The sequence below is a fragment of the Schistosoma haematobium genome, chromosome 2 (assembly GCF_000699445.3).
Source record: "Schistosoma haematobium chromosome 2, whole genome shotgun sequence".
Lineage (NCBI taxonomy): Eukaryota > Metazoa > Platyhelminthes > Trematoda > Strigeidida > Schistosomatidae > Schistosoma > Schistosoma haematobium.
Genome location: NC_067197.1, coordinates 16,468,988 through 16,496,361, shown reverse-complemented (window position 1 = coordinate 16,496,361; position 27,374 = coordinate 16,468,988). Strand labels below are relative to the sequence as shown.

The following is a 27,374-nucleotide window of genomic DNA, read 5'->3' as shown; positions in this document are numbered from 1 at the left end:
ATTGGAACCCAATTGTCGCTTTAAGTAGGCGGTGTGATATTGCCCTGTTATTGTTTATATAAAGCCAAATTTAATGTGAATCAAACCTCTTTCACGAACGTGCTTTGCTGAAAGATGAGAGAATTAAAAATATACTAGCAATAATGTCAGTCCGTAATATGGGTAAACGTTTTGTAACATATCTTAAGTTTGACAGTAACAAAATAAAAATGTTTACAACCATCATTTAGTTCAAGTGTTCATCATTTCACCTCTGCCCGCTTCTGGCGGTCACTGTGACTTTTGACTTTGGCGGGTTTTCGCCTTTTTTTGTTGATATTGATTAGCTAGTATGTTACTTTCTGAATCCAGAGCCAATCTTTTCGACTCTTTCAAAGCTGATTCTCCAGATGATGAGTTCAGCAAACCGAAAAGATGTTTGAAGTCGGGATCAAGCCCTCATAAGTCATTGAATATGATTATTTTGGAAGGTATATATTTTGTACTTTTTTCTACTGTTTTGTCTTATCATCAGATTTTTTGACCTTTTTATAAAATGTGGTTCATGTTTTGAATGCCTTTTAATGTGTTCAATCCCGGTTGATTTGGTATTTCTGACAATATGTTATATCCTCTGAAATACATGTCTTACCCATTTTTTGTAACAACGCAAGTAAAAACCTTCTTCTTAGCGTTTTTTGAAAGGACTTTTGAATAGAGGGGAAGTGGATCTTGACACTGAGTTATTATTTTGTAACGATAGCATTATCCTTTGAATGTTAAGCGTTTTTTTACGCGACTTTCATGGTAGATTATAAATTTGTAGTTGTTCACCGATTTTCGAGAGACAGCATTGCCTATAGACAGTATTGAAGTTGATAGAGGTACAATCACTGAAGGTAAGATTTGCCATTCCAGTCAAGCTGGGTTTAAAATTTATTTACTAAGTTATCTCGATCCCTTTAAGCTTACATATAGCCGTCAGTGGTCAGTCAGTCAACAACGTAAAACTTCGTATGTGCGTATATCAGTTCGAGTTGCCGTATCATGTCAGCACAGAGATACAATTGTCGATTCAAATCCCATAGTGACAGAGGTAGCAAGAGTATAAGCAGTAGTCGGAAAGATTAGGGTTTAAAGATGTTATTCAAGGAGTTTAATCCAGTGAAACAAATTTGGAAAGAAAATAAGGGACATGAAGAATTCAGAAGATTAGAATTTGGGAGAACACAAAGAGTGGATGCACCTGCGCCTCTAACCATCGGTCGCTATGATCTCGCGGATCCCAACCAGGTAGTCTACACCTACCAACATGGCTCGGTCCACTTGTTACTGACTTCATGGATTTTTGCCATGTTTTGGTCTGGCCACCACTAGCTTTCTTCCAACCTACTACACCATAAAACACCGCACGTCGAGGCAGTCGGTGTTTGGGCGTAGGTAACATGTCGTAAGTGGAGTCCAAGCCCATTCTAAACTCCCACCATCGTATTTTTGGAACTATGTATCTTGTGTGCATGCGCAGTTTTTAACTGCGTCAACTTCGTCAAGTCACAACGTCTTTCATAACCTGTCTATATTGTATTGCTGCTCAGATTTCTGTAATGAAAATGCGATCGTAGTGGCTTTTTTTCCTTAAATGTTTCCAAATGAGTGAGTTTTTTTCTCTCACCCTTGTGATGCAGAGGAAGTTGTTTTTGAGGTTAAGAGCCAATATTGTGCTCCCACAACGCTAAACATCTTTAATATTACCCCACTCCAAGCACACTGCTCGACAACCTGTCCGTCATAATTTGATTTTGTCTACCGTATAAAGGGCAAAGTTTCAATTATTAGTGTGCATCGAAGTCCAGATGATAGTAAGTGGTACTTGTTAGGTAATCATCTCACATTCCTTCAATTACAGTCTTATCTAAAGGATGTTTATTGTGCCATTTTAAGTCCCCGACCGTTGTTGCTATCTTAACGTGGTGGTCGGGCTTGCGTATCGTGTTGAAGCAACCGAGCTAAACTGGCTAAAACAACTGTTCCTCAAGGTCCTACCACGTCAGAAAGGTCGGTTGAAGAGCGGTAAGACTAAAAGCAACAAACCCAAGGTCCGAAGGCGAAGTCGTACTGCTGACTGTACAGAGGTGTGACAGCAGTAAGGTTTTTCCTCCAGACAACCAGCATGATAGCGATGCTGCCTTGCCACAGGGAGGCGTGGGGTTAGAAAAGGTTGACCCTAGAAATGCACACCTCGCCTTATCCCACGGATATCCGTCTCCGTCGGTAAGGTCTCAACAAGTACGAAGCTAACACAAAAATTACCCACAAAAGGTCGTGTGTGACCGACCTCAAGCAGTTGTCCCTTGGGCACTGTGGTCACGCTCTCAGGTCACTAAGACCACCTCTAATCCAATTTCTTTTTCAGGTACCTCCAGAAGAACCCTTCCAACGTGTGGGCAGCCTGGAAGTGATAACCGCCCTCATACCTATAACAGCACTCAAGACCACTGTATTAATAATCATTTTAAGTCACTAGTGGCTAAAGTAAACTAACGTTGTTCGTTTCTAGATAATTTTCAAGCCAATGTGCTCAGCAGGGGTGGATTCGGAGTTCGTCTATATATATATATATATATATATATATATATATATATATATATATATATTAGTCATCAGAAGGCAGTAATCAGCACTTTGCTGCAACAGGCTAGATTTGCGTCCGTATATAGACATTTTAGAAATAATGCTAACATTCCTTACCATTCATATTGATGTTTGTTGTCTATCCGAGACCCGTATTCAAGACTCTGGTGAAGTACTACAAATTTGCTCTCCATTTGTCGCTTCAAAAAGCTTATTTTACGTGCGCTTATCTGGGGACCCTGTGGCATCTTCGTCTGGTCTTGCTGGCGTTGGTGTCGTACTAAGCGCTAGAGCTGAGGCAGCACTAGTCGATTGGATTACCTTTAACAGTCGGTTATGTGCTGTTAGATTAGAAAGTTCCATCAGAGTGAAAAGAAATCGGAGTGAGAAACGATGTCTTTTCGTCATCTCAGCCTATACCCTGACAGATTGCAGCCCGGATGCAATCAAGGATGAATTCTGCCACCAGTTAACTGTTCTTCTCCAGAAAGTGCGTTCGAAAGATATTACAGTACTAGCCGGAGACTTGAATGCTCAGGTCGGGCGTCTAGGCACAGAAGAGAGTCGTTTAGGTGGCCGATGGGAACTCGTTGGTCGCAGGTCAGATAACGGGGACCGTCTACTGCAACTTTGCACAGACCACAACCTGTTTCTGGCTAGCACTAACTTTCGGCACAGTCATCGCCGATGTGCCACCTGGCATCCTTCCTCTGCATCTCAAGCCTGGACTCAGATTGATCACATCGCGATCAGCTATTGCTGGCGTGGTTGTGTACAAGACTGCCGCTCCTTTTGGAGTACCTATCCGGACTCTGATCATGCCTTGGTCTGCGCCAATCTTACCTTACTTTTCAGTGGCCAACGGAGTGACCGCCACCAACGGATTGATGTTAGCAAGTTGGTTGCAACTTCAGTTGCTAGTAAGTATCGAACCGAGCTAGCTTCTAGGCTAGCTACCATTCCACCAAAAAGTATAGATGAGCATTGGTTGCAATTGCATGACGCCATGAAAATGGCGGGTACAGTCAGTTGTGGGTTCGCGAAACGTCCCGCTTATAAGCACTGGGTTTCTTCAGGCTCCTCACAACTCATTGAAGCTCGTCGGTCTATTCCGGGTGACCGTGAGTTTGACCACAAACGAAGGATGTTACGTAATGAAATTGGGCAAAGTTCGCGTAAGGACCGAGAAGCCTGGTGGTCGGAGCGTGCTAATGAGCTGGAAACAGCAGCTGCATCCGGAAGCTCTTCCAACTCATCCGGGCCACCGGAAGCAAAAGGTCTGGTGTGAGCAAAACAATCTGCGAGGATGACGGAATGCCAATCACTAACATCCATCGACGTCTTGGACGATGGACAGAATTCTTCGAAGGGCAGTTCAACTTACCTGCTGCTCCGGCAACATCGGTCGAATTGTCCTGCCCTCCATGGCCGGTGACGACTGATCCATCAAATGAGGCGGGAGTCCGCAAGGAACTCCAACTCTTGAAAAGTTCGTGTATCTAAGTAGCTGCATAAGTGCTGGTGGGGGTGTGAGTGATGAGATCAATGCACGTATAGTGAAAGCCGGAGGGACTTATGCCAATCTGGGCCATCTTTGGCGCCTTCATGATGTTGGTTCGGCTGTAAAATGTCGGATCTACAACGCGTCCGTGAGAGCAGTTTTGCTCTACGCTTGTGAAACCTGGCCTCTCCGAGTTGAGGACGTTAGACGACTCTGTGTGTTCGATCATCGCTGTCTCCGAAGGATTGCTGACATCCAGTGGCAACATCATGTCAGTAATGCAGAGGTTCGGCATCGTGTGTTCGGGCACAGAGACGATAATGCAATTTGTGTCACCATCTTGAAACACCGACTTCGGTGGCTTGGATATGTTCTCCGAATATCGTCCCAGAGAAGTCCACGTCGTGCATTATTTGCCGACTCTGGGACTGGTTGGAGAAAGCGGAGAGGTGGTCAGTGTATGACATGGTGTCGTGGTATAAAAGAAAGCTGCAAAGGGCTGGCTTCTGTTGGTTCCTCACGACTCTCTGGCTGGGGTCCGAGAGATGGTGCAACACAGTGGCTAGAGACGTTATCAGATATGGCTCAGAATAGAAGCCAGTGGCGATCCTGCTGTAACCTTTTACTTTCTTCATAAAAGTGGTTGTATCTTCCTTAACTGAAAGATTTGTCCTGATTGTACCTTTCCGTTCCCCCATTATGACTATGATTATTACTACACTCCCTTACACTAATCTCTTCATTATTGTTTAAAAAAAATTTTTTTCTTCTTAAATTCTCATTGTTTTTTGTGGCGCATATATATTTGGCACACTCCTGTACCAATATATATGTGTTCAAATAAATAAATAAATAATAAATTCATACTAAGGCATCTAATGACGTGTAATCGAAATTCGTTTAGCAACTGGGAGATAAAAGACACGTGCTATTTCAGTACAAAATATACGAATTAAAATCTTACACGTCATTCAGAACTGTAATTAAATTTTGAGACGAAATCCGCTTGTTGTCATCCATGGATGGGCATTCTGAATAAATATTTTATGTGTTTGTTTGTTCTCTTTGCAAATGACTATTGTATACGTAAACAAGGTGCACTTAATCTTTATGCACATGGTTTGTCTGTATTTCAGATGAAAATGATGATGATGACGAACGTTTGGCTCGACGAAAGTCACGTTTACTTGAGCCTCATCCCGCTAGTGTTAATAGTCCAGGTGCTAGCTCTACTGCAGCTAGACGACGCGCAGATGCCGCAGCTCCACGTGGTATACCTCAGGCACAAATTGGTGAACATTATGGCAATTGTATTCGACTAGCTGCGGAAAATAAAATCACGGCCAAAAATGCTTTTAACTTACATCTGATCGATTACATGAGTGAAATGATAAAAAAGGAGGACTTCGCAAGCTTCCAGGTATTATACGTCTTTTACTTCGACTTTCTTATTTGTACAAAGTCTATACAATCAGTTTTTTCCTTTTGCATCACAACGGTCAAGCTATTGTTTTGAAAAATAATAAATCACGTTACTTAGTCACTGAAACTGCATTGATATTATGATAGTATTTTTAGCTAGTTAGTGATAACCGTTTAATTCAGTAGCGGTTATGTTAAAAATCTAGTGTGATGGTAAACGCACCAGGTCAAGTAAATGTATAGCAAATGAATGCAACGGTTATTCTAGCGAATTATGTGCTGAGAGCACCAATCTTTCAATGCTGTTTGATTCACTGAAGGAGAATGTCGACATCTTTAATACTTTTGTGGTTTGTGAAGTGGATATTTAGATGCTGATTGAGTCTTACAACCTGACTGCTTGTTTTCGGGTCGATATATATTGAAGCTGTTTCAAGCTTAGGTTTTAAAGATATAGATCTATCAATTGTGTAGTTTATGTACCTATCCCTGTATGTATTTCGTCAGTAGCCAAAATTATCTGAATAAACTTAGTTAGGAAAATGTATGGCTTAATGAATGTTGACTAGCTGGGACATTTGATGACATTCAATAAATAGTAGTTAGGTTTTTCTGTTCTCTTCAGTTACCAACCATTCCACAACAACCTGAATAAAAAACTGACAATACCTCCCCCGGTTGTTAAAAAAATTGGGAAGGAAACTTCGTCGGGAGAAGAGAGACCTGCTGCGTTGAATCATGTCTATGTGCCTCGCAAGTTGATGGTCCAGTCTTAGCAGTAAAACTGAGTAGCTAACCAGAGCCAGGTAGTTCCATACATATCTCTCAAACCGGTTACAATCACGGATCTGTCATCAGGATTGGCAGCCTCAAGTAATCTTGATCGAACTCCCCCACTTCATTTTTATTTAATTTTGTTATGGGCATATCTTCAAAGATAATACTTCTGGATTCCCAGAAGTTGATCTTCTACAGGAGAATCTAAAGTATACAAATGATATGGTTCTGTTGGACAAAAACGCCTAAAATATGCCGTCTTCTAAACACCATGAGTAACCGTGCATACTTGTTTAGGATGAATTTCTCCCCTAAATATTACCTCAAAATTTGTCTTTGTCGGTGGCTAGTTTGACATTAGAGAGTAAAGTAGTCAAGCGCGTTAACCACTTTATTATCTTGAACCTCCCATCAGCTTAAGAGCATTGGTATCTGGTGGCCTCTGGAAGGATTCACAAAGTCAACTCACGTTAATTACGGTGTGGTGGCATCAATTCATAAAGTCACTAACTTCTGATATGAGCTGTGTTGGCAGGTATAGAGTACTTGGCTGGAGTTTGCGCGACTATCGTAACTAATGGTTAGAAGCTCTGAGTGACATGGCTTTGAATCGATCACAGTGGTGTAGGTGTACACACTCTTTGTCTCCCCTTAAACTATGAGATTAAAGTCACTTTACACCTTTCTTTCTACCAGCTAATTCTTTCTCCCCATGTTATAGCTTGTGGCCTGTGTGCCCTGTTGATGTATGACGTAACGATACCGCCAATTAGAGAGCAGTGAATTGTCGATCGGACCAATGATGCATAAAACCCGTGCGAGCAGTCTAGAGTACTTATTGGTCCTGCTTCCTGCCTGGCCCAGCCAGTTAAGTCCAGAACACAAATCTCAGCGATATGAATCATTTATTTCATACATACTCGGTTTATATGCCAACCAGACAGACCACATCGTACCATAAAATAGAAAATAACATTTGTACAAGATTCAGCCAAAAGTGGCTGTGAATGTCGGAGGTAGTAATTAATAGACAGGGCATAATTCAAGAATGGCAAATCGTATAATAGTAGTTCATAGGTCAAAATAAAGCTCATAATAAGGGACATGAATATGCATAGCTTAGTTATTTAACAATTATACGATAAAAATATACGCATAGAATTGGTCCGTAAACTGATCCCAAAAGTTACCATTCATTATGCTTATCGGGCATAACATCCTATTTCATATCCTTATATGCAGTGTTTTTTAACTATATTACTACCATTGAAGTAACTACTTCTATGAATTTGGTGTTCATCTTGTGCTAATAAGGTATAGCAATTTGGACCGACGCATATATGTACCTGATCCTACGTTTTAGATTACTGACTGACAGCAGTTCATCCCATATTAATCGATGTATGTGAAACATGGCCTGTGAAAATAGAGGACATACGTAGACTTCAGGTACGTGATTGTAAGTGTTTTCAAAGAACTGCTTTCGTGTGGTGGAACACTAGCTAGTAGTCCTTAGGTTAGACCTATAGTACTAGGAAAACATGGCAAATAATTTGATGAGTCTGTGGGTCACCATCAGCTGGTATTTCCTGAATATGTATGGCATATATTCAACCACCACTTACCTTGATGCTAGGTTCTGACTAGTGTGCAATCAGATTGAAAGTAAACCATGAGTTACTAAACTACGACATGATATCATTCTATGAAATCATTAAATATGAGCTGTATTTGTAAGTGTTGAATACCAGATTGAGGTCCTAGCTATAGTCGTGATCGTCAGTCATAGATTTCTTCTTACATAACTAAAAATTGGCCTCACTGGGGCAGATGCATTCATTCTGAAATCCTCTTAAAAATTGAGCTTCATGATTTCTAGTACTATTTTTTCTGTTTCGTTCCTTTTCAAACCATATTCCCTAAACTTGATTTTGTTGTCATTGATACTATTATTCCAAATCTTTTGGCACTCATTTTGTCAATTCCTCACTATTCTGATGTGGTATAGAAATTTGGACTGCTGTAAAAATGTCAGGTCTTGCGTTGATTGTGATTAATTTCTGTCTGATCAGTAGTTGTATGGTTTATAAGAACGTAGATATTTTACTTAAATTAATGTACTGGGGTTAACGTTTAATATCTAAATATTTGAGGTTACTGAACGATAAGGAGTCAGTTATTGAAGCCAGCAGTTTGCTACTATTGAACGGAATCCAAGATATCACAAGTTAGTGACTTATGAAGCTACCGTAAGAAGGCTTTAAAAAGTATGTGATAACCGTTATGGGTGTCATTTTTAACCTTCCCTTTAATACTAGTTATTGGGTCGTGCAAGATAACCGTAATCTACGACTGAAAACAGTTGCAGTAACTCGTTTTTCAGTTCGTTTCTGCATCTTAAATTTAATATTATTCCGTAGTTTCCAGTTTTCAATTTCACTTTTATTTTTATTTTCCTACCGTTTTTATTAACATTGCTTCAAATCATTCTCTTTTCCTCTTTCTGTGCACACATTTATACACAGTAAAAGCTCATGTATCTATTCATTTCTATCTTTAAAGCGCTAAATGCTTCCTCACTTTTTATAACTCAAATTGTAAAGCTTCATTTGCTTATAATATAAACTTATACAATAGTCTTCTCGTTTGTATTACTTTTAGATTGCCAGCTCATCGTTGGATGCTGGAGCAAAAATATACGCAGGTCGTGTTGATGCTGTACATCAAGAAACGTATCAGGTTCTTACTGGACTTGGTCGCTCAGGCAATCCTCAAAATGGAGAGAATGAGAGTAATGCCGATAATGTTGATGATGACGATAAGACTCATTCACATTCTAAACCAGAGCAAAAAAAGAAAACTGCTTCACATCGAGATATTATCCATAAACAACTAAATAAGATTCGAATTAAAACACTAGCTGATAAGATTGATGTAAGTTTTTGCATAAACTTCGTACCTGCCTATCTTATTTTACCACTTTTTGTCAAATAATGTATAAGCTTTCTGGTAGTGAATACCTAAAATCTCGAGTAAATATTTTCGTGGTTTAAGCTTTCGCAATGACGCTTAAATCACGTTATAAAAGAGAACACATTAGTTGGGCGGTGTCAAAACGTTCGATTTCCGACCACTAGGTCCCAGGTTTGAACTCCATTCTGCCTATTTCAGTTTTTTCAGCCAGCTAGTATTATTGACCCTCAAACTTAGAGTGTGGCTTATACCCACGCATATGGTGAGTGAGTTTATTTGGTTTAATTTGGAAAATACTTACCTTTTTACACAGTTAAAATTGTACGTAATTAATTGTATCTTCAGGTTGACCCTTTGTTTCAACATCAAACAGCTGCCTACGATGAGGGGGGTACTGCTGAACTAAGATTAAACCAGCTTTCCACTGCTAATGCTTCATGTGAATTGATTTTAGACTCATCAACTCCTGTTATGCTCCGTACGTTGACCACCACTCAACCAATAACTCCTATGAATGTTACAAATGTTACTGAATTTTTGTCTTCAATGCTTGCAAGATCACTAAATCAACTATCTATATGCTCTACGTTGCAAAGCTTTCGCTTTACCGATTGGGATCTAAACAAGAACAGTTTTGATGTAAGTTTACATTATATGTTCTGTAGATCACTAGTTAACAATCAATAAATCGTAATCCATTTCGTTTGCAAATCATACTGATTAATCATTACATTCACTCAATTACATCTTGCTAATCACTCTGTTATTCAATTATATTTCCGGATGTTAGTATGTCAGGTTTTCAAGCCATAAACCTGATTGCTTCAAAGTGTTAGATGGCTCGTATCATATAACATTTCTCTAAGTATTATACTTGTATTATTTTTCTGTGTAGTATGCTTTTTTCGAATCGTTTCATTAATCCTTTGAACATAACATATGTCATCACTTCACCTGTTTTTGGGATTTCCTTTACAGGTCTCACACTCAACATACTTTCACCAGGGTTGCTTTCCAAACCCCTGTTATATGTTGTTAAGTCTTTCGTTATCCGACCCGAATACCCTTATTGTTTAGCATTCCGACGCTTTATCTCATTCGACTAACCACAAAAACAACACGGCTTGGTCAAGTACATAATTTTATTCCAAGTTAGATTAAATCCCATCAAGAAAAACGTTGGTATATTTATAATTCTACGCAAGAAGGTTCTAGAGTCTTCATTTATTGGATAGCGCTGATGGGCTTAGCATGTTCCATGCAGGATTGTGTTGGGGCACGCTGATTGGCCGCTTCTTAGCCGGTCAGCGCTGCTGGATACTTGGAGGAGACTCTAGAATATTCTTACGTAAAAATTATGAATATACTAACGTTTTTCTTATTATGATTCCTACTTCCATTCAACCTTGTTTATTTGGAATATAATTAAGTTCCTGTTCAACCGTGTTCTGATTTGGAGACTTGTCGAGTGAAGCAGTATCCAAGACTACTAAGCATTAAGAGCATCTGGGTCGTAATAAGAGAAACTATAACAGTTGTAGACTTAGGATTTTTATCTGACCACATGTACCCATATAAGGGTGATTTCTGGACACAGATGGAATCCGAATATCCACTTAGTAACCCTAACGTAACGACTAGATTTTCAAACGAGGTCTTGTACTGTCTGAGGAACAGAATAAATACAATATCAGTAGTGATGTAAAAGTGGGTAGCCAGTTATCCTAATGACCGAAATCTACCGACACCGTTCAGTGTAACATCAATAAAATGGTCGACACTAGCCAACTGAATGTGAGTAAAATCATATTATCAGAGCGGCGCTAATGGGTGAAAGTCCAATATACAAACGGAAATTTGTCAATATTTAAAGTGAAACTGGACAGTTGTCAGCGTTTTCACATAAGGAATCAAGAAATATAAAAGTTTATGATTTACATTTTCCGGATCAACTCAGGAATGTAAAAATGTTCTCTGTTACTACTTCTTATACTGTTGACATTTCAGTTTCATCCCAGTTTGTATATGAAATCTAGGGAGGTTGCATTTCACTACATCATACGATATATTTGTTACCTCTGGCTGAAAACCCAGATTTCAACCGGGACAAACATATTGCTAAAAATCAATAAAAACTAGACACAAAATGCGAATTAACTTCAGAGCTGTCTTGGTGGATAGTTTTCACAAAAGTGTCAGTATATTAAAGGATTTTTCACAAAAATATGTAGTTCAAGTGTTTAGTTACTGTTAAACTATTCGAATAAAATAAACATGCAATGAACGTAAGTACTTAAATTCTTAGAAATTAAAAAGAGATAATTTTGAATCTTTCCTAGTGATAATGTGTTTTCAAATTATCTCTTAGTCAAATAGCCAAATGAACTGGGATACAAATTCACAACCTATTAACTTGTTTAATCAAGACAATAATGATGATGGTGATGACAATGGATTCAATCCTCTTCCAGTTCAGGATGATAGTTTTTGTGACAATATTCATGAAGGTAATCTTTGTTTGTGTAGTTTACTGCAGGTAAAAATTACTTTGGTTATTTATCTAACAAAATAATCATTTAAATTCATCAGGTTTCATGAAAACACTTATTATTAGTATTACTTTCACAGTGTCATTTTAAACATATAATGGCTAAAGCTTATATAACATTATTCTTAAAATAAGTATTCTAATGTCGATTTGACATGTCGTGAGTTATAAGTTAGATGGTATGTTGATAATTTTTAAGGATAGGCTATAAATTCTCATGAAAGCACAATCCTGGTACCATAGTCTTTACTGTTGGTTACTGTTCAAGTAAAGCGGATCATGAAAAATACAAAAAAATTGGTGACTTATGCTGGATAGTTTTGTTCTTATCATAAATATATATTTGCCTTTCCTTCACCACCTGACATCTGCTCTAGTTCTGTTAAATGTTTGAATGCTTAAATAGAGCTTTTCTTATTAAAATTAAAACATAGGATTATGGAGATCGTTGAGCTTCATTGAAATTATGAACCGACCAGTGTTAGATCATTTTTTAAAACTTCGAAACACTGGACGGTCGTTTTGTCATCGTGGATTGGTTTAATTCAGACATTAACACCATTGGGTGCCGGGTCAGTGGTCTAAAGTCTAAACGTTCGCACGCGAGGCCCGAGGCCTTGGGTTTGGGTCCCACGTGCGGGATCGCGGATGCGCACTCCTGAGGAGTCCCATACTAAGGCGAAACGGCCATCCAGTGCCTCAATGTTCTCAATGGTGATCTGAAATTGATCTGTTCGTGATCTTAATGAAACTAGCGATTTGATTATTAGTATGAATTGAATAATGGTTGTATTTAGCTGATATCTTGAGGTCCATTAGTATTTGCTCATTGACTTGTGACATGGGCCGTTTTATTTTCATCTAGGGACAGTCTAATGATAAGATTTTACTATATGGAACCATTTTTTGTCTGATAGAATAATAAAACCTGATCGCTATCAAAAAATTTATTCAGTAAGTTCCTAACAACTGTTCGACCTTCAGATTAAATAAGTCTTACACTATGTATTTTCTCTTCACTCTTCAAATAAAAATGTTTTCATTTTATGAAATCTAATTTAGCAATATTAGTATAAAACTGATAAGCTTCTGTTTCATGACACTGAATAAACTTGTATTGGTAATTAGTCTCTATCTAAAACAAACGTAGGGTGGTGATTCCAAACTAAACGATATATTAATGTGACTATGAAGAAGTATTATAATATATTATTGTCTTAGTCCCATAAAGTTATCTTCAATGTAAATTCTCACCAAGAACTAATTGACATATCACTGAAGTTGGTTTTATCAAGCAGAACTGGATATTACCACACCAGCTCTTTACAGGCCTATATAATTAGACTATGGACCATATTTATAGTAATAGTAATACTATTTAATTGTTAAGTCACATTTGTAGAATATTGTTCGTACCTGTGATTTAGTTAAAACAATTCAAAGCACAGCATTACATTCTATAAAAACATATCAAGTGATTCGAAAGGTTGTCAATACTTTTAAGTAAATATGATTTAACTGTCATTTCCATGTTTTTTCTCTACTACAGACATAAACTTGGACCCAGTGTGTGAAACTGGAATGCAAGTTGAGGTGAATGGTTCATCAGCAGAAGCTGTAAATAATAATATTGGATCTGATAATCTGTTGGCTAATATTCCCGTTACCGAAAAGTAATATATATGCATCACTTGCCAGCTGTTAATAAAATATAATAGGTCCATTTCTGTTACATCACAGTATTTTCTAAAAGTTTATTAATTCTAAGCAGAATTGAATATAAAATTATATATTTAATTATCTCAGCGACTAAAATTTATTTATTTCAACGGTTCGCTCTACAGTGTATTGCTAGTTTCTCAGAATCAATCGGAAATAGATTTTAAGATTTCGCAGACAAACTCTCTACATAAAAAAAGTTCAGTTATTTTATAGATGTTCAATTTAGTTGAAAATATAAATGTAAGTCATTTAATTTGAAATATCTTTAGATTGTCGCATTGAATCATGTGTATCAAGTTCTTAGCCAAGTTTCATAATTATATTTGGCCTTAAGCTATGATCAGGATCAAACTAGTCAATCAAGTATATAGGAGTTAACTGAACTTGTCAAACTATGTGCCGATTGACAAAAAACCAAATAAGTGTATTCATGTTTGTATTCTGTTAATCAAAACAGTGATGAGTAAGTTATCCAACCTTAGCAATTAAGTAAGCAATTGAATGTATGTTGTTGATGTTTATAATCCTTTGTGTGTTAGTGAATGTGTCAGAGTAGCAGATAATTGTTTTTTCATTTGTTATTCAGTACTTCACTTGTCAGCGCTAAGTTTACTCTTACTTACTTACACCTGTTACTCCCAGTGGAGCATAGGTCGTCGACCAACATTCTCCAAACCACTCTGTCCTGGGCCTTCCTTTCTAGTTCTATCCAATTGCTGTTCATTCTTCTCATGTCTATTTCTCAGCATAATTTATTCTTTGGTCTTTCTCCCCTTTGGCCTTGCGGATTACATGTGAGGGCTTGCCTTGTGGCACAGGTGAATGCTTTCTTCAATGTATGTCCTATCCACTTCCAGCACTTCTTCCTGATTTCCTCCTCTGGGATCAGGTTTGTTCTCTCTCACAGTAGGCTGTTGCCGATAGTTTACTCTATCGCCCATATAATGACCTCCTTATTCGTCAGTCTTTCCTTCTAAGACACAAAACACTTTTAGAGGGTTTCAAATCATTGGAATCTAGTTCAATGTCCAATTTCTGTTGAATACAATGGTCGGACTGGTGTTTCATCCTTAGTTGTCGTTAATAATGAACTAAGAGAACCATTCATTTGTAAGTGCACTTTTATGTCTAAAATAGAATCCTTCAACTCCCTCTAAATATTTTTCAGCAGTTATCTGAAAAACTACGTCATATGGTAATACAAAAATGAAGGCTCACTGCGTATCACGTTCAACTAATTCATCCAATTATCAAAAATCTTTTATCTTAAATAACTTCAATTCAAAGAAATGAAAATATGAATTGATTACTAAAGCTTTCACTGTAAAATTTTCCACTTCTGTACTTCGATAGTTATGAGTCGTACTCAAAGTACCGCACTCATTGGAACCTTAATTGTCTTAAATTAGCGCACAGTGTTTATCATGAATCCTTATGTAAATATTTACCTCTTCCGAGTAACAACAATGAATATCATTTTCACCGTAATCTCTTTATTTTTATATATTTCAACTCACAAAGGTCCGAGTTAGAGAATTGATTGATTAGTTAAAGCCCATATGGTTTAAATCCACTGTCATCTTTAAATTATGTTTTGCTATAGTTTATGTAGAAATTTTCGAAATTAACTTATCAAGTTCAAAACAATTTACCACTATCGAAATTATACCTTCTGACCAATAACTTTCCAATTTACAAAATTTCCTGTTTCATTTATTATTTATATTCACCATTACAATGGAGTGATGAGAATTCTCATAATTTCAGTCTTTCTTTGCAACAGTTAAAAAACAACTACCCAATTCAGCTGAATTATTCATACTAGGGCATACTTGCAACTCTATGTGGATCAATGTATTAAAATAACTAAGACCATTTTGGTTTCAATCATTAAGTAGATCCACTCACTTCTGTTTGAACATCTTGATATATTATCAATAGTATTAAGGGTGGCAAAGACTGAGATGTTTTTAATGTACATATGTACTTATTTCTATTATTTTCAAACAGAAATAATTCTGTTCTTTATCAATTATTTAGTACTACCGCTACTAATACTACTACTACTACTACTACAGCAGATGGTGAATTATTTGTATCCTGTTTAAAAAATATGCTGGATAAACAGTATGAACATTTTGGAAAATTAAATGATCACCTGTTGGGTATGTGGGCAGGACCTGAACATTGGCGTAAAAAAGCTAAAAGACCGAAGTTGGATGGTACAGTTAAATTAAATGAAGGTTTGTTTTGCTCATTTTATTATTTTCACTTTATAGGCATATATATGACTATTGATCTTTATAAAATAAAAACCGTGACATGACATTGATCACCACCCAGTGATCAGTCAATTGTGATTACATCTCAGTCCTACAGGAGGTTAGTCACGGCTCGGATAGCTCACTGGTAACGTCTCTGACTGTGAAGCTAGGTGACACGAGATCGAATCCGTCAGGGAGCACCAGTTCCCTCAAGATTACAGGTACACCTTACTGACGAGTGCCAAGTAGCACGGAATCCGGCTCCAGGGTTTCCTGTTGACTACCTCCAACCACCAACTTACGTCCTTGTTACCACGTTATGACTTCGACTTACACATACTAATACAGTTACTGTATACGCTAACGGTCGATATTTGACGCAAAATTAACTTATTCCAAGATCACGAATCAGGGTACTATAAAAACCGGGCTTCAACATCTCACGTGATTACGCAACACACTAAATGATAAATCTCATTGAGTACTTAACTATATCATTTGTAATACGAAATTGATTAATAAATTTAAATTTAACTAACTGAAGGTCAAAGATATCTTAACAAAACTCAAATGAAAACCTAAATTTAGGATACTTCAATAAAAATACTATTAACTAACTGTTTAAGAAATAAATATTGGAAACATACAACCTAGTCCTCCCAAAAATCTTTTGTCATTATTCAAAATTTCCGTGATTCGTGCTAGCGCCCAAGATCTAGATGCCGAGTGTAGTGTTTAACGTTCAATGTGTTAGTACTCTACTAGCTTGCATTTTTTCCTTCTCAATACTAACCTAAGCGTTGTATATATACGCATAGGAACCTGAGATCAGTGATTTTTTGTGTGTATATGGTGTTGTAAACTTCAATGGGTGCAGACTACCTGGTTGGGGTCGGTATGATTATTGTAACCATTTGTTAGAGATTTTAAATGACATGGCTCAAAATCGTTTGCAACGGCGCACGCACATTCAATCTTTGTCTTCCCGCAAATTCTGAGATTCTAATTTCCTCACAATTTGTTCGTTTTTATTTTACTAATTTATATCTTCCCGAATCGTATCTTCAATGCTCAATCTTTCCTATTACAACTGATTCTGTTACTACCTCTATTATTCTGAGATTCGGCTTGACAATTCCATCTTTCTGTACGAATGGGGTGTGGCAATTTGAACCCATGTACATACGTACCAGGTTCTACTCCGTGACTGACTGAATCCGTATTAATCTAGTTTTTCCCGTCATCTATGTCAATTATTTCATATAATATCATACCTTAATGTTACACGTTAATACACATCAGTGGTTGTAAGGACTTGATGAGAAACCACAAAATATAATGAATTTATATCGTTCTGCTTCAGATGTTGTTATGGCTTTATTTTAATCAATTTATTACACGTAGAAATTTTGGTACAGTGGCATACCAAAGAAATGTAGTACAATTTTAAATAATAATGCTATGAAGGAGATGAAACGGCCACATAATCATTAAAGAAATGAACAAAATTAGTATTTAATAGCAGAAAAATATTAATTAGAAAGGAATTTAACCAAGATAGATTCCTTTCAATGTACGCGTTTTAAAACTATTGACCAGTTAACCGTCGTTAAGTTACCAATTAACATGGAAGTTTCAGTTTCTTTCATTGTCCGTAATCAATCATATTATATGATTAGATTTCTTGTTCTACTAATAGAAACTTAGCTGCCAAAGCTTAATAACTAGTCATTCCACAATGGTTTCTGTAAATAGATCTGAGAGCTCTATCAGGTTTTCTCGCCGTTTCAACATCGAGAAAGTGAATACTTTGCTTGGTTTCGGAAAAATTAAAAGAAGTTATTTCTACTTCGCTTGTTACTCGTCTATTCTGTTTTCCCTTTCATTTTAATTTGTATTTGTACTCTTTTCTAAACATTTATCTTTATCTTAATGTACATCGAACAACAGTAGAAATAGTTTTTGTATCATTGGCAGTTCAATTTTTATCCTAAGAAGTTCAATTTTTGTAGCGACATTTTGAATTTCATGTGTGTTCCAACAAATTCCTTTTTTCTTGATATCATTTTGTTTAAATGGAGTCGACCAGTGTTGTTTAATGTATAGTTAACTACTCTAAAAAATTGATGCCTTAACACTTAAGTGTTTTAATGTCGCTTGTCGAATATTTTGATTTTATAATATTTTACTCAATTTAATGGTAATTTTTCGGTCAATCCATTTCATATTTATTTCAGACAACCCTGAGAAAAATTTTGAACATGGACTAGGTGAAAGTGAAACGGGGATTGTTGACAAGGTAATAAACAGTCGAAAGATGACCAAGTCGAAAAGAGATAAAGCGCAAAGAATCTGTTATGCTGAAACGATTAAACCGAGCGAGAATCGAACAAGGCAAGTTTGTTATCTAGTCGACTAAAAATATACTTGTTGCATAGCACAGTTCGTAGCAAGGTCGTATTTCTTACAATTCAATGTAGAATATAAATATTTTAACTTTGTATAAATTAAAATGCACAATTATTTTGGTATATTTGTTCTTAAAAGATTGTTCGTAAATTGTATTTCTAAAAACAATATTTTCGTATTTGAAATCTGTCACTAAAATGACTTGTAGTTATCTTTTAACTGATTCCTTTTTTCACAATTATTAATGTTAATATAACCACTATCAAATACAGGTTTATTACTCTGGCTCTCTTTATTGACATTGTCTAAGAATTAGCTATTCTATTCGACTTCATAAACCAAAAACCGGTCGCGCAAGGTTCTAACCGAAAACCTGAGTGTTGTGATCACTAAATTGCCGTTCCACCGATTTCTTTTCACATTTCCATCATGTTACAATTTTCACCACTAGAAAGTACATTTTGTTCAGTTTGGGGTTAACGTTGACTATGTAATCTTTATTTGGTCTCTGATGTTTTAAGATCGCATATGTGAGTTTAAATAGTCTCCGATTTTTCAAATGCTAGACAAATATTTAGAAATGTAAATGACCGTTATGATCAATCTGATAACCCTACGATTAAAATAATATCCAATAAATTGATTATTTGCAACGACATCATACAAAACATTTTTTGCTTCTAAAGTGACCCATAGCTATCCACCATATTTGTACTACTATAGTAAGTTTAAGATTTCGCATTTACCGACATTCAGTATGTAGATCAAAAAGGCTTCGGATTTTAGAAGTATCCGCTTCTACCTCTAATTTTATAGTTATAGAAATCAGAACCATTACTAAAAGAGTACTATCTACTATTGTCTATGATGAAGCGGAGTTGTCATAATCTATTATTTTTCTTCATCATCTTCATGTAGTTGTCCGCTCGAAAAGAGCTGAACCATGTCTTCATCACTTGTTTCCAAATTTTATTCACTTCAGTTCTTACATCAATTTACATTTACCACCAATAAACAGCTGAATACAAATTGTAGTAAACTGTGATGTGTCTCAGAGAACAGTTGATCCATATAGATATCTTTTTTAAGATAATTATTGAGCTATATTAGAGTTTACCTATGAGTAATTTACTGATACCAATAATCAATTTTCACTCTACAAAATCACAATTTCAAGGCCCACTAAACGTTACTATACCTCAGTCATTTTAACAGCTGTTATATTATCTGAATAGTGACACCTTTATTGTTAGCCTACAAAAATGTGACTGAAGTGTCTTTAATTTCATAATACTTTACAAATACTGGATTTATAACTAGTTAGCATTAACGTCCGAATATTTGGTGCATAGTGAAATCAACAAATGCGTCACACGATATTTATATTCCCAATTTTATTTATCCAAAATGTTATGCTACTCTATCTTGACTTGTTTGTTACTTTTTTTATCTCTTCTTTGACTGTTTTGGGTGAAGTTTGATTCCTTAAATCATTGTGGTGTTACTCCGTGGTTTTAGTCGTTCTATCTATATAATCTAAAAATGATATAGTTTTTTTATTCTAACGAAACAAAAATATGAATAATATGGTAGAATTAAGTTGAGTTACTCGATATAGGGGACTATGTTGTCTGACTTTACCATATTACACAAACTTTTCTTAATTAGTTCTCTATCAGTAAGAACATTAATAATTCATACATTATAATAGTAAATAAACCATGTTTAATTTTTCTTCCAGCTATCAACTGTAAAGTAGTTTGCTTGATTACAGTGAATATCTCACATTAATATTTTATCGGGTCTTTTTCACCATTATCTGCATGACATACAAATGTAGAAATTTCATTTTATTTCACTCACGTTCTTACTCGTCTGTTTCTTTTAATTTTTAATTTTGACCATTTTAATCTTTTCCATTATTTATATTAGGAGTGGTAGATTGTCCAGACGAGATTGGCTCAAAAATGTCCTATCATCTGGTGTAGAAAACAGTACTGCATCCAACTCTACGATATTTAAGGAAACCTACAGGCAGAAAGCCAATCGTCAAATGAACATGCTCCCTTCAGAATGGTCTGATTCTCGCCAAACTTTATATCAACTTGTTAATCGAGATGTAATTCTGCGTCCGAATATTCTCCCTGATGGTAGAAATCTCACAAACTGTAATAACATTACAGTAAGTATTTATTGTTTCAGTTATGTATCATGAATTAGGTGTATCGATTATTAATCATCCGTTTCTTATTATGAGATTTTATATATGAGATCTGGGTATCCCTCCTACTTGTATTACTTGTATTTTGAATCGACGACTTACTGTCACTAAGCCTTTACACCAACATTACATTACTCATCTCGAAAATTCAAGCAATCCATGCATTTTATTTTGTGCTGCTGTTTAGTACGATCAATCTCCAAATTGTTGTTACAACTAATGATCTCATACGCATTCAAACTTAGTTGTTGTGTTTTTTTTTAGCGAAAGTATATGATGTATATAATAATTATAATAGTTCACCCATTCACCAGTTACGTGACTATGAGCCACAATGTAAGTTTGGGGGCTAATGATACTCTTCGATTGCCCAGACCTAAGTAGCTGGAGCGGCGTTGTGAGCTTCGATTAAAAAGCTAGAAGTCAAACGCCTTAGTCACTAAGTCACTGCTGCACTAAATGTTAAAGTGGTTGGAAGTAGTCGAGAGGAAACCCTGCTTGATCTAGGTATCGAGCTACTTGGTACTCATCAACAAGGTGTACCACCAATCTTGGGGGGATTTTTGCTCCCTAGCGGATTCGACTCCACACCACCGATTTTCACAAATCTGAGACATTACCACTGAGCTATTCGGGGCGAACTATTTGCTGTGCATGTCAATGGATTTATCGTTTTTCCTTATTTCTAATTGTCAGAGTGAGAACGCAGACTATATGGTTGGAACTAATGAATTATGTGCAGTTCTAACTGTTGGTAGCTCAGAACGACCTGTTGACAATGAGTATGAAGATGCTGATGGCGGACTCGACCAGTTGAGGAACCATCAAGATGACGACGACGATGATGATGACGCAATAATCCCTTTCGAATGTGCCTTTACACAAGTAAGTCGATCAAAAAAATGCTGTTCAACATTTGTTTTATGGGATTCAAAACAATCTGTTATTCCATTAATACTAAGTGCGTAATAGAGAAGCAATAATAAGGTGTGTTAGTGAAACCAACCGATCCATTCGTTTTTGTCCATGAGCAGAGTCTGAAAGAACCATCGTACATTTTTTTGGTCTTTTTTCCCAAATGCTTAGTTATAGTCACAAATACACATAAAATGTTTACTTCGTCAACGGATTTGTTTGTTTCTATATGCTAACAAGCGTCTAAAATGTTTCTGATTGAATGTATCAACTACAGTTGATTTTTTGGTAACCATTATATATATATATATATATATATATATATATATATATATATATCAGTAAGGTATGTGGAAATTGTTGAGTTTCATTGAGATCATAAACTGATCAATGTTAGACCACCATTGAAAACCTTATGAGACTCCCTGTGAGTGCACACCCATGGTTCCACACGTGGGACTCAGACCTCTGGTCTTGCGCACAAACGCTTAGTTTCTAGACCTCATGTTCTTATTAAAAAATAGGTATATTGTTTGTTAGCCGTAATTTAGTGACTAAAGTTTAGTATATAGTATCTGCATATATGTGGTTCTACTGAAGTTTCCGTCTTTGTATAGCATTTGTTGCGCTTCGTCACTTTGCTTTCTGGGATTATCAACTACAGTAGTCTGTTTTGTTGTATCGTTCTCAATATTGGTTATAAGTTGTCGGCTATTATCGTTATTTCTACTCAATGTTCATACTAAATATTTACCAGAAGTTGGTCAAACTATTCTTGTAAACTTTTTGCTTTTCACACTACTTAATACCTGGAAAGTAAAATTATGCTCTTTCCTCCATGATAGTTTTGGTGGCTTTCAAGACTAATCTCTTAATTTTTCCTAAGTCTGAATAGTTACAATCATTTCCGAAGGATAATACTTTATCATTTGTGTACCCATTTATTCTGGTTGTGCAGTAATTATTGATTCTTAAGGCTAATCGCCATATTAATTTCCAATACATTCTGTGTTCCATTCGCTTTCTCCTATTAATTAAAATACATTCAACTTTATACCGGAATAAAGCAAAATTGTCAAACTGAAAATATTTCGACTTGTAGATATATGATAAAATCTGAATAATCTCAATCCTATGAGAAATAACGTACTTCAATAATTGATCGTTTCTTATAACATCTCATTTTTTTTTAGAACGCTGGGTATAATGATGGTGAATTGACTGATATAGAATTAATTTCACAACCAAATAAAGTGGCTCGCATTGAAATTGGTTACGCTCGAACTGCGAAAATGATTAACGTTCAACGGTTAAAGTGTGCTATGTGGGGATTCCTCGAACATACAGTTCCTCACGTTGGTTTAAATATTCCATCTCAGTCACCATTATCTGTTGCTTCTACAGCCTCAGCTCCTGATACTAATAGTTTAGTGGACGATCCAACATCACACAATGTAAACGAAAACCAAAAACAATACCCGATGAACGAGGACGTTATTGAGTCGGACAGTGGAAGAACATCATGTCTACCTAAAGTTCACGGTGCTCGAGGTTTCTCAGAAGTTATTGACAACTTATCAGGTCGTATAAGTTGGCAAATGGCTAAAGAACTTAGTATATCAATTGCTTTAAATTGTCTTTTGCATTTGTCTAATGAGAAAGTGAGTTTTTAAAACGACATTTCCTTGTTTGTTCCTTATCATTGACATTTATAACTCTTTTACCAAGCACAGATTAACATACCCATATCTAGGGTTTCAATTATTTCCGTGATGCGTAATGATAATGATGATACCGATATTGCATAACTGGCTAAACTGAAATAGGTTGAGTAACATATCAAGCCACTGGTTGAAAACTCAATTCTCTCATCTCTGGTTATAATATAACTGAATAATTTTGGAGAATATTATCATCTCCATATAAATCGGTCAGTCAGCTGCAACGTAGGACCAGGCACATATGTGCGTCGGTCCAAGTTGCCATACCTCATTAGCACATCAAGATGAACACTGGATTCATAGAAGTAGTTAGTTCAATGGTGGTAATATATAAAAGAAAGATTGCATATAAGAATATAGTGCAGGAAGAAAGAATTAGTCCATAGAATGAAAGGTATGAAGTAATTTTAATATCACGGTTTAAGGGAAGACAAAGAGTATATACACCTACGCCATTGTGATCGATTCTGAGCCATGTCACCAAGAGTCTTCAACCATTAGTTACGATAGTCACACGGACCCCAACCAAGTAGTCTGCATCTACAAACATGGCTAAGACTAGAAGTTAGTGACTTCAAGCACTGATGCCACGTTTTGGTTTGGCCGCCCCTAACTTTCTTCCAACCATTCCCTACACTAGTCAGCATGCGCGTCGTGGTAATCAGTGTTCATGTATACATAACCCAACTATCTCAGTCGATGAATATTCACAACCTCATCAACTAACTTACCATCATTCCCTAATACCCTGCGTCTAACCTCACTATTACTTACCCGGTGATCCCCGCAGATGCGAGCAATATTTCTAAGGCATATGTGGTCAAATACTAGTAACTTACGAGTATCTTCAACTCTTAATGGTCACGTTTCGCAGCCGTAAAGTAGAATAGAACGAACTGCCGCGCAGTGTACTTGTCCCTTAATTGATAGACGGATATCTCACATTCGCCATAGGTGACGTATGTTGGCAAAAGCCGAAGGAGCTTTTCGAATCCGTGCTGAGATTTCGTCAGACACCAACCCATTATGGCTGATCAGACTTCCAAGATAAGTGAAGTTGTCAACGCGTTCGACTACTTCACTACCTATCCTTAGTTCAGGTGTTAACGCAGACCAGTCCTGAAGCAACAACTTGCATTTAAAGAGAGAGAGAGAAACGCATCCCAAACATTCTGGCATTGTTGCTCAGTGCTACCAAAAGACTGCATTCTATCAGCGTCTTCACCAAACAGGACTATGTCATCTGCGTATTCTAAGTCGATAAGTGGACTTCCTGGTAGGAGACCAATGCCCGAAAGTTCAGTCGACGAGAATGTTATTTCCATCAATACGTCTATGATGAAGTTAAACAAAAATGAAGAAAGTGGACAGCCTTGACGGACACCACTTGAAGTCGCAAAATCAGAGGACAGTTGACCATAAGCTCTGATCCGACTAGTGATGTTCGAGTAAAGAGCCTTCACAAGGTTTATGTACTTCTGAGGTACGCCTTTCAATGACAGACACTGCCACAGAATCTCGCGGTCTACCGAGTCAAATGCTGCTTTTAAATCCAGAAAGACTACCATTGTCGGACGCCGATAAGTATGCCTGTGTTCTAGAACCTGACAAATGGTGAATATGTGGTCGATGCAGCCACGACCAAGTCTGAAGCCAGCTTGATTTTCTCGTGTTTGCAGTTCACGAGTCTTAGTGAGGCGACCGATAATTATCGACTCTAGTAATTTAGATACTATATTAGTTAAACTAATCCCGCTATTGTTGTCACAGGATGATTTTGACCCTTTCTTATACATTGGGACGATAAGTGATTGTGACCAGTCAGATGGGATTACGTCCAACTCCCAGATTTTAGCTAAAATATTAGTCAACCTAATCTGTAAAATTGGACAACCATCCTCAAAGTCATCTGGAACAGCTGCCCTTCCTCGTTTCAGATTAACTACAGCCTTTTGAACTTCAGCTAGATTTGGCGGACGTACGGTGTCCCTCCTTATGCTTAAGATTTGTGCTTGCTAAAAATAAACGATTGTCTGAACACCATTGCAACAGACGATCATCGTTATCTGTTCGCTGTGCCGGATTACTAAAATATCCACCTAAATGCCTTGCTGTTTGGTGTAAACTACCTATCTGGGCATTAAAGTCATCTGCTACGAGTACTATATCTGAACGTTTAGCTGTCTGAAGAAGTTCGGAAAGCTTTCTGTAAAATTCATCTTTCACTTATCAGTGTTGTAGTCAGTGAAAGCGTAGGTAGAAACGACAAAAAGGCAACGACATGTGTCCCTATCCTTTCAAATTCTTACGGAGCCGAACAGCACATAAACGACTGTTAACGGGGATGCACTCTAATAGTGCTTGCTCCGCCCTCATGCAGCACCGCTGTCATGCTGGTTGTCTGAAGGAAACGCCTTACTGCTGTCACACCTCTGTACAGTGAGCAGTACGACTTCGCCTTCGGACCTCGGATTTGTTGCTTTTATTCTTAGTGCTCTTCAACAGACTTGTGTGGGATGGTAGGAACTTGAGGAACAATTGCTCCAGCCAGTATGACCTGATTGGTTCATTACGATAGGCACGTTCGACCACCAAGTCAAGGTAGCAACAACGGTCGAGATCATATAAATGGAATAATAACGATTAAAAATAAAATACTGAAACATCAGTTTTCCTGTTTTCCAAAGCTTTTTTATACGCTGTAATACAACGTCTTAATCATAATTCCTACCACCAATGACAACTTTATCCCTTCTTAATATTAACACGAATCTTCCCATTGTTTTCTTGATGTTTATTGAGTGTTAGTAATTTTGTTCTTGTTAAAATTTAGTGGTTACGGTGTGCAAAAGCATTTACAAATTTCAGAAGGAACTTTTTAAAGTTTGTTTCATTCATTCCATATTTTAATAGTTTTTTTTCTTTTTTTCTAGCAATTATATCTAGAAAATGTAGACAGTTTTTCAGATATATACATCTCTCAAGGTTTGCCTTCATTTGAATTGAAACATCTTGAGACTTACACTAATATATGTGATAATAACGCTATTCATCATGGCGATATAATATCTGGTAATAAACCAAAGTTGAACAATCAAAAACGTAATAAAACTCGACATATACGTCCGTCTACACTAGATTCATGGCTTATCGAAAATGATTAAGGATCGTTGGTTAATAATTTGTTAAATTATGCAAACAATAATATTGTATACAGATGAATATATTTTGTATTCTTTCAAATTAGATCAAAGATGTATTATATGTTTTGAGATTTTCATTTTTTGTGTGTAGTAATTATACATATATATATATATATATATATATATATATATATATATATATATATATTCCTTGTATATATAAGATATTCCCCCGTAAATTTGTCTATATTCTTATGTAATATTCAATTACATACCATTTCATTATCATTAAAACATCTTGATGACTAACTTTGTCATTTGAAAGTTCCCTATTTTACACCTTGTTGTTATGATAATCTAAACCGTTTTTTGTTCGTCTTTCTTCTTCATAACTCATATGGTCATTTTTTTGTGTACACATACCCCAATACAACCGTACTTTATACTGTCTATTGATTAATGACATTAACTCTACTTAATCCTATTCCGATTCATACTATACTTAGTCTTATGTCTGGATTCCTACTGTGTAATATTATACGTCATTATGTTATCCTTGTTATATTATTTGTCTTCGAATTACACATGTTATTATACGTATATGTGCTTGCTTAAGTTAAATATTATTCTGTACACAGACAATCCTTTTCATTGTTACTTTTCATTTGTTCAAATGAATTGGCAGTGTTCCAAATTTGTTTTACAATTTACCTTCTATTTTTTTAGTAAAATATACTTTATTTTATTTCTTTATTGTTAAAATGAAAGAAAGTGCTATGCTATTTCTTAAATTTAGTAATTGTGTTCATTTTTATTTAAAGGTTACTTAAATACTTGTTTGTTTATTTGGTTGTTTGCGTTCGCCGATTGTTTGAAATAATACAACTTGTACATTTTATTGTTATATTAAGGAGGTACTTTGTATGTAATCAACACGTTGCATAATAGTTTTAGAAAATTCCGCTTCATTGCATAAATGTAATCATCATGGATAGTTTAATTAGTAACTGGATATTTAGGAATTTAAACGGTGTTATCATATTCAGGTCTTAAAAAGAGAATCACAAGTCCAATGTCGCTTTAGCTACTCAGTTACATGTACCACCGTGAACATTTAGTCATTCAAAAACAGTACTAGTCCGTAACAT

General features: G+C 36.2%; 1 protein-coding gene across 1 annotated transcript; it reads left to right on the top strand.

Moving 5' to 3' along the window:
* The first annotated feature begins 272 nt into the window (after nucleotides 1-272).
* On the top strand, nucleotides 273-27,014 carry MS3_00010770 (uncharacterized protein). Its single transcript, XM_051219171.1, has 12 exons — nucleotides 273-470; nucleotides 5,248-5,531; nucleotides 8,972-9,244; nucleotides 9,629-9,922; nucleotides 11,652-11,790; nucleotides 13,381-13,504; nucleotides 15,594-15,796; nucleotides 18,055-18,211; nucleotides 20,159-20,408; nucleotides 21,144-21,332; nucleotides 22,556-23,023; nucleotides 26,017-27,014. The coding sequence occupies exons 1-12, from the start codon at nucleotides 332-334 to the stop codon at nucleotides 26,245-26,247; spliced, it is 2,751 nt and encodes a 916-aa protein (XP_051067642.1). The 5' UTR covers nucleotides 273-331; the 3' UTR covers nucleotides 26,248-27,014.
* The last annotated feature ends 360 nt before the right edge of the window (nucleotides 27,015-27,374 follow it).

Bases quoted from the DNA above. Each gene is read 5' to 3' on its own strand.
- MS3_00010770 (XM_051219171.1), top strand. From the start codon at position 332: ATGTTACTTTCTGAATCCAGAGCCAATCTTTTCGACTCTTTCAAAGCT. The intron at 11,791-13,380 runs GTAATCTTTGTT...TCTCTACTACAG, and splicing joins TTGTGACAATATTCATGAAG to ACATAAACTTGGACCCAGTG. The intron at 13,505-15,593 runs GTAATATATATG...TCAATTATTTAG, and splicing joins AATATTCCCGTTACCGAAAA to TACTACCGCTACTAATACTA.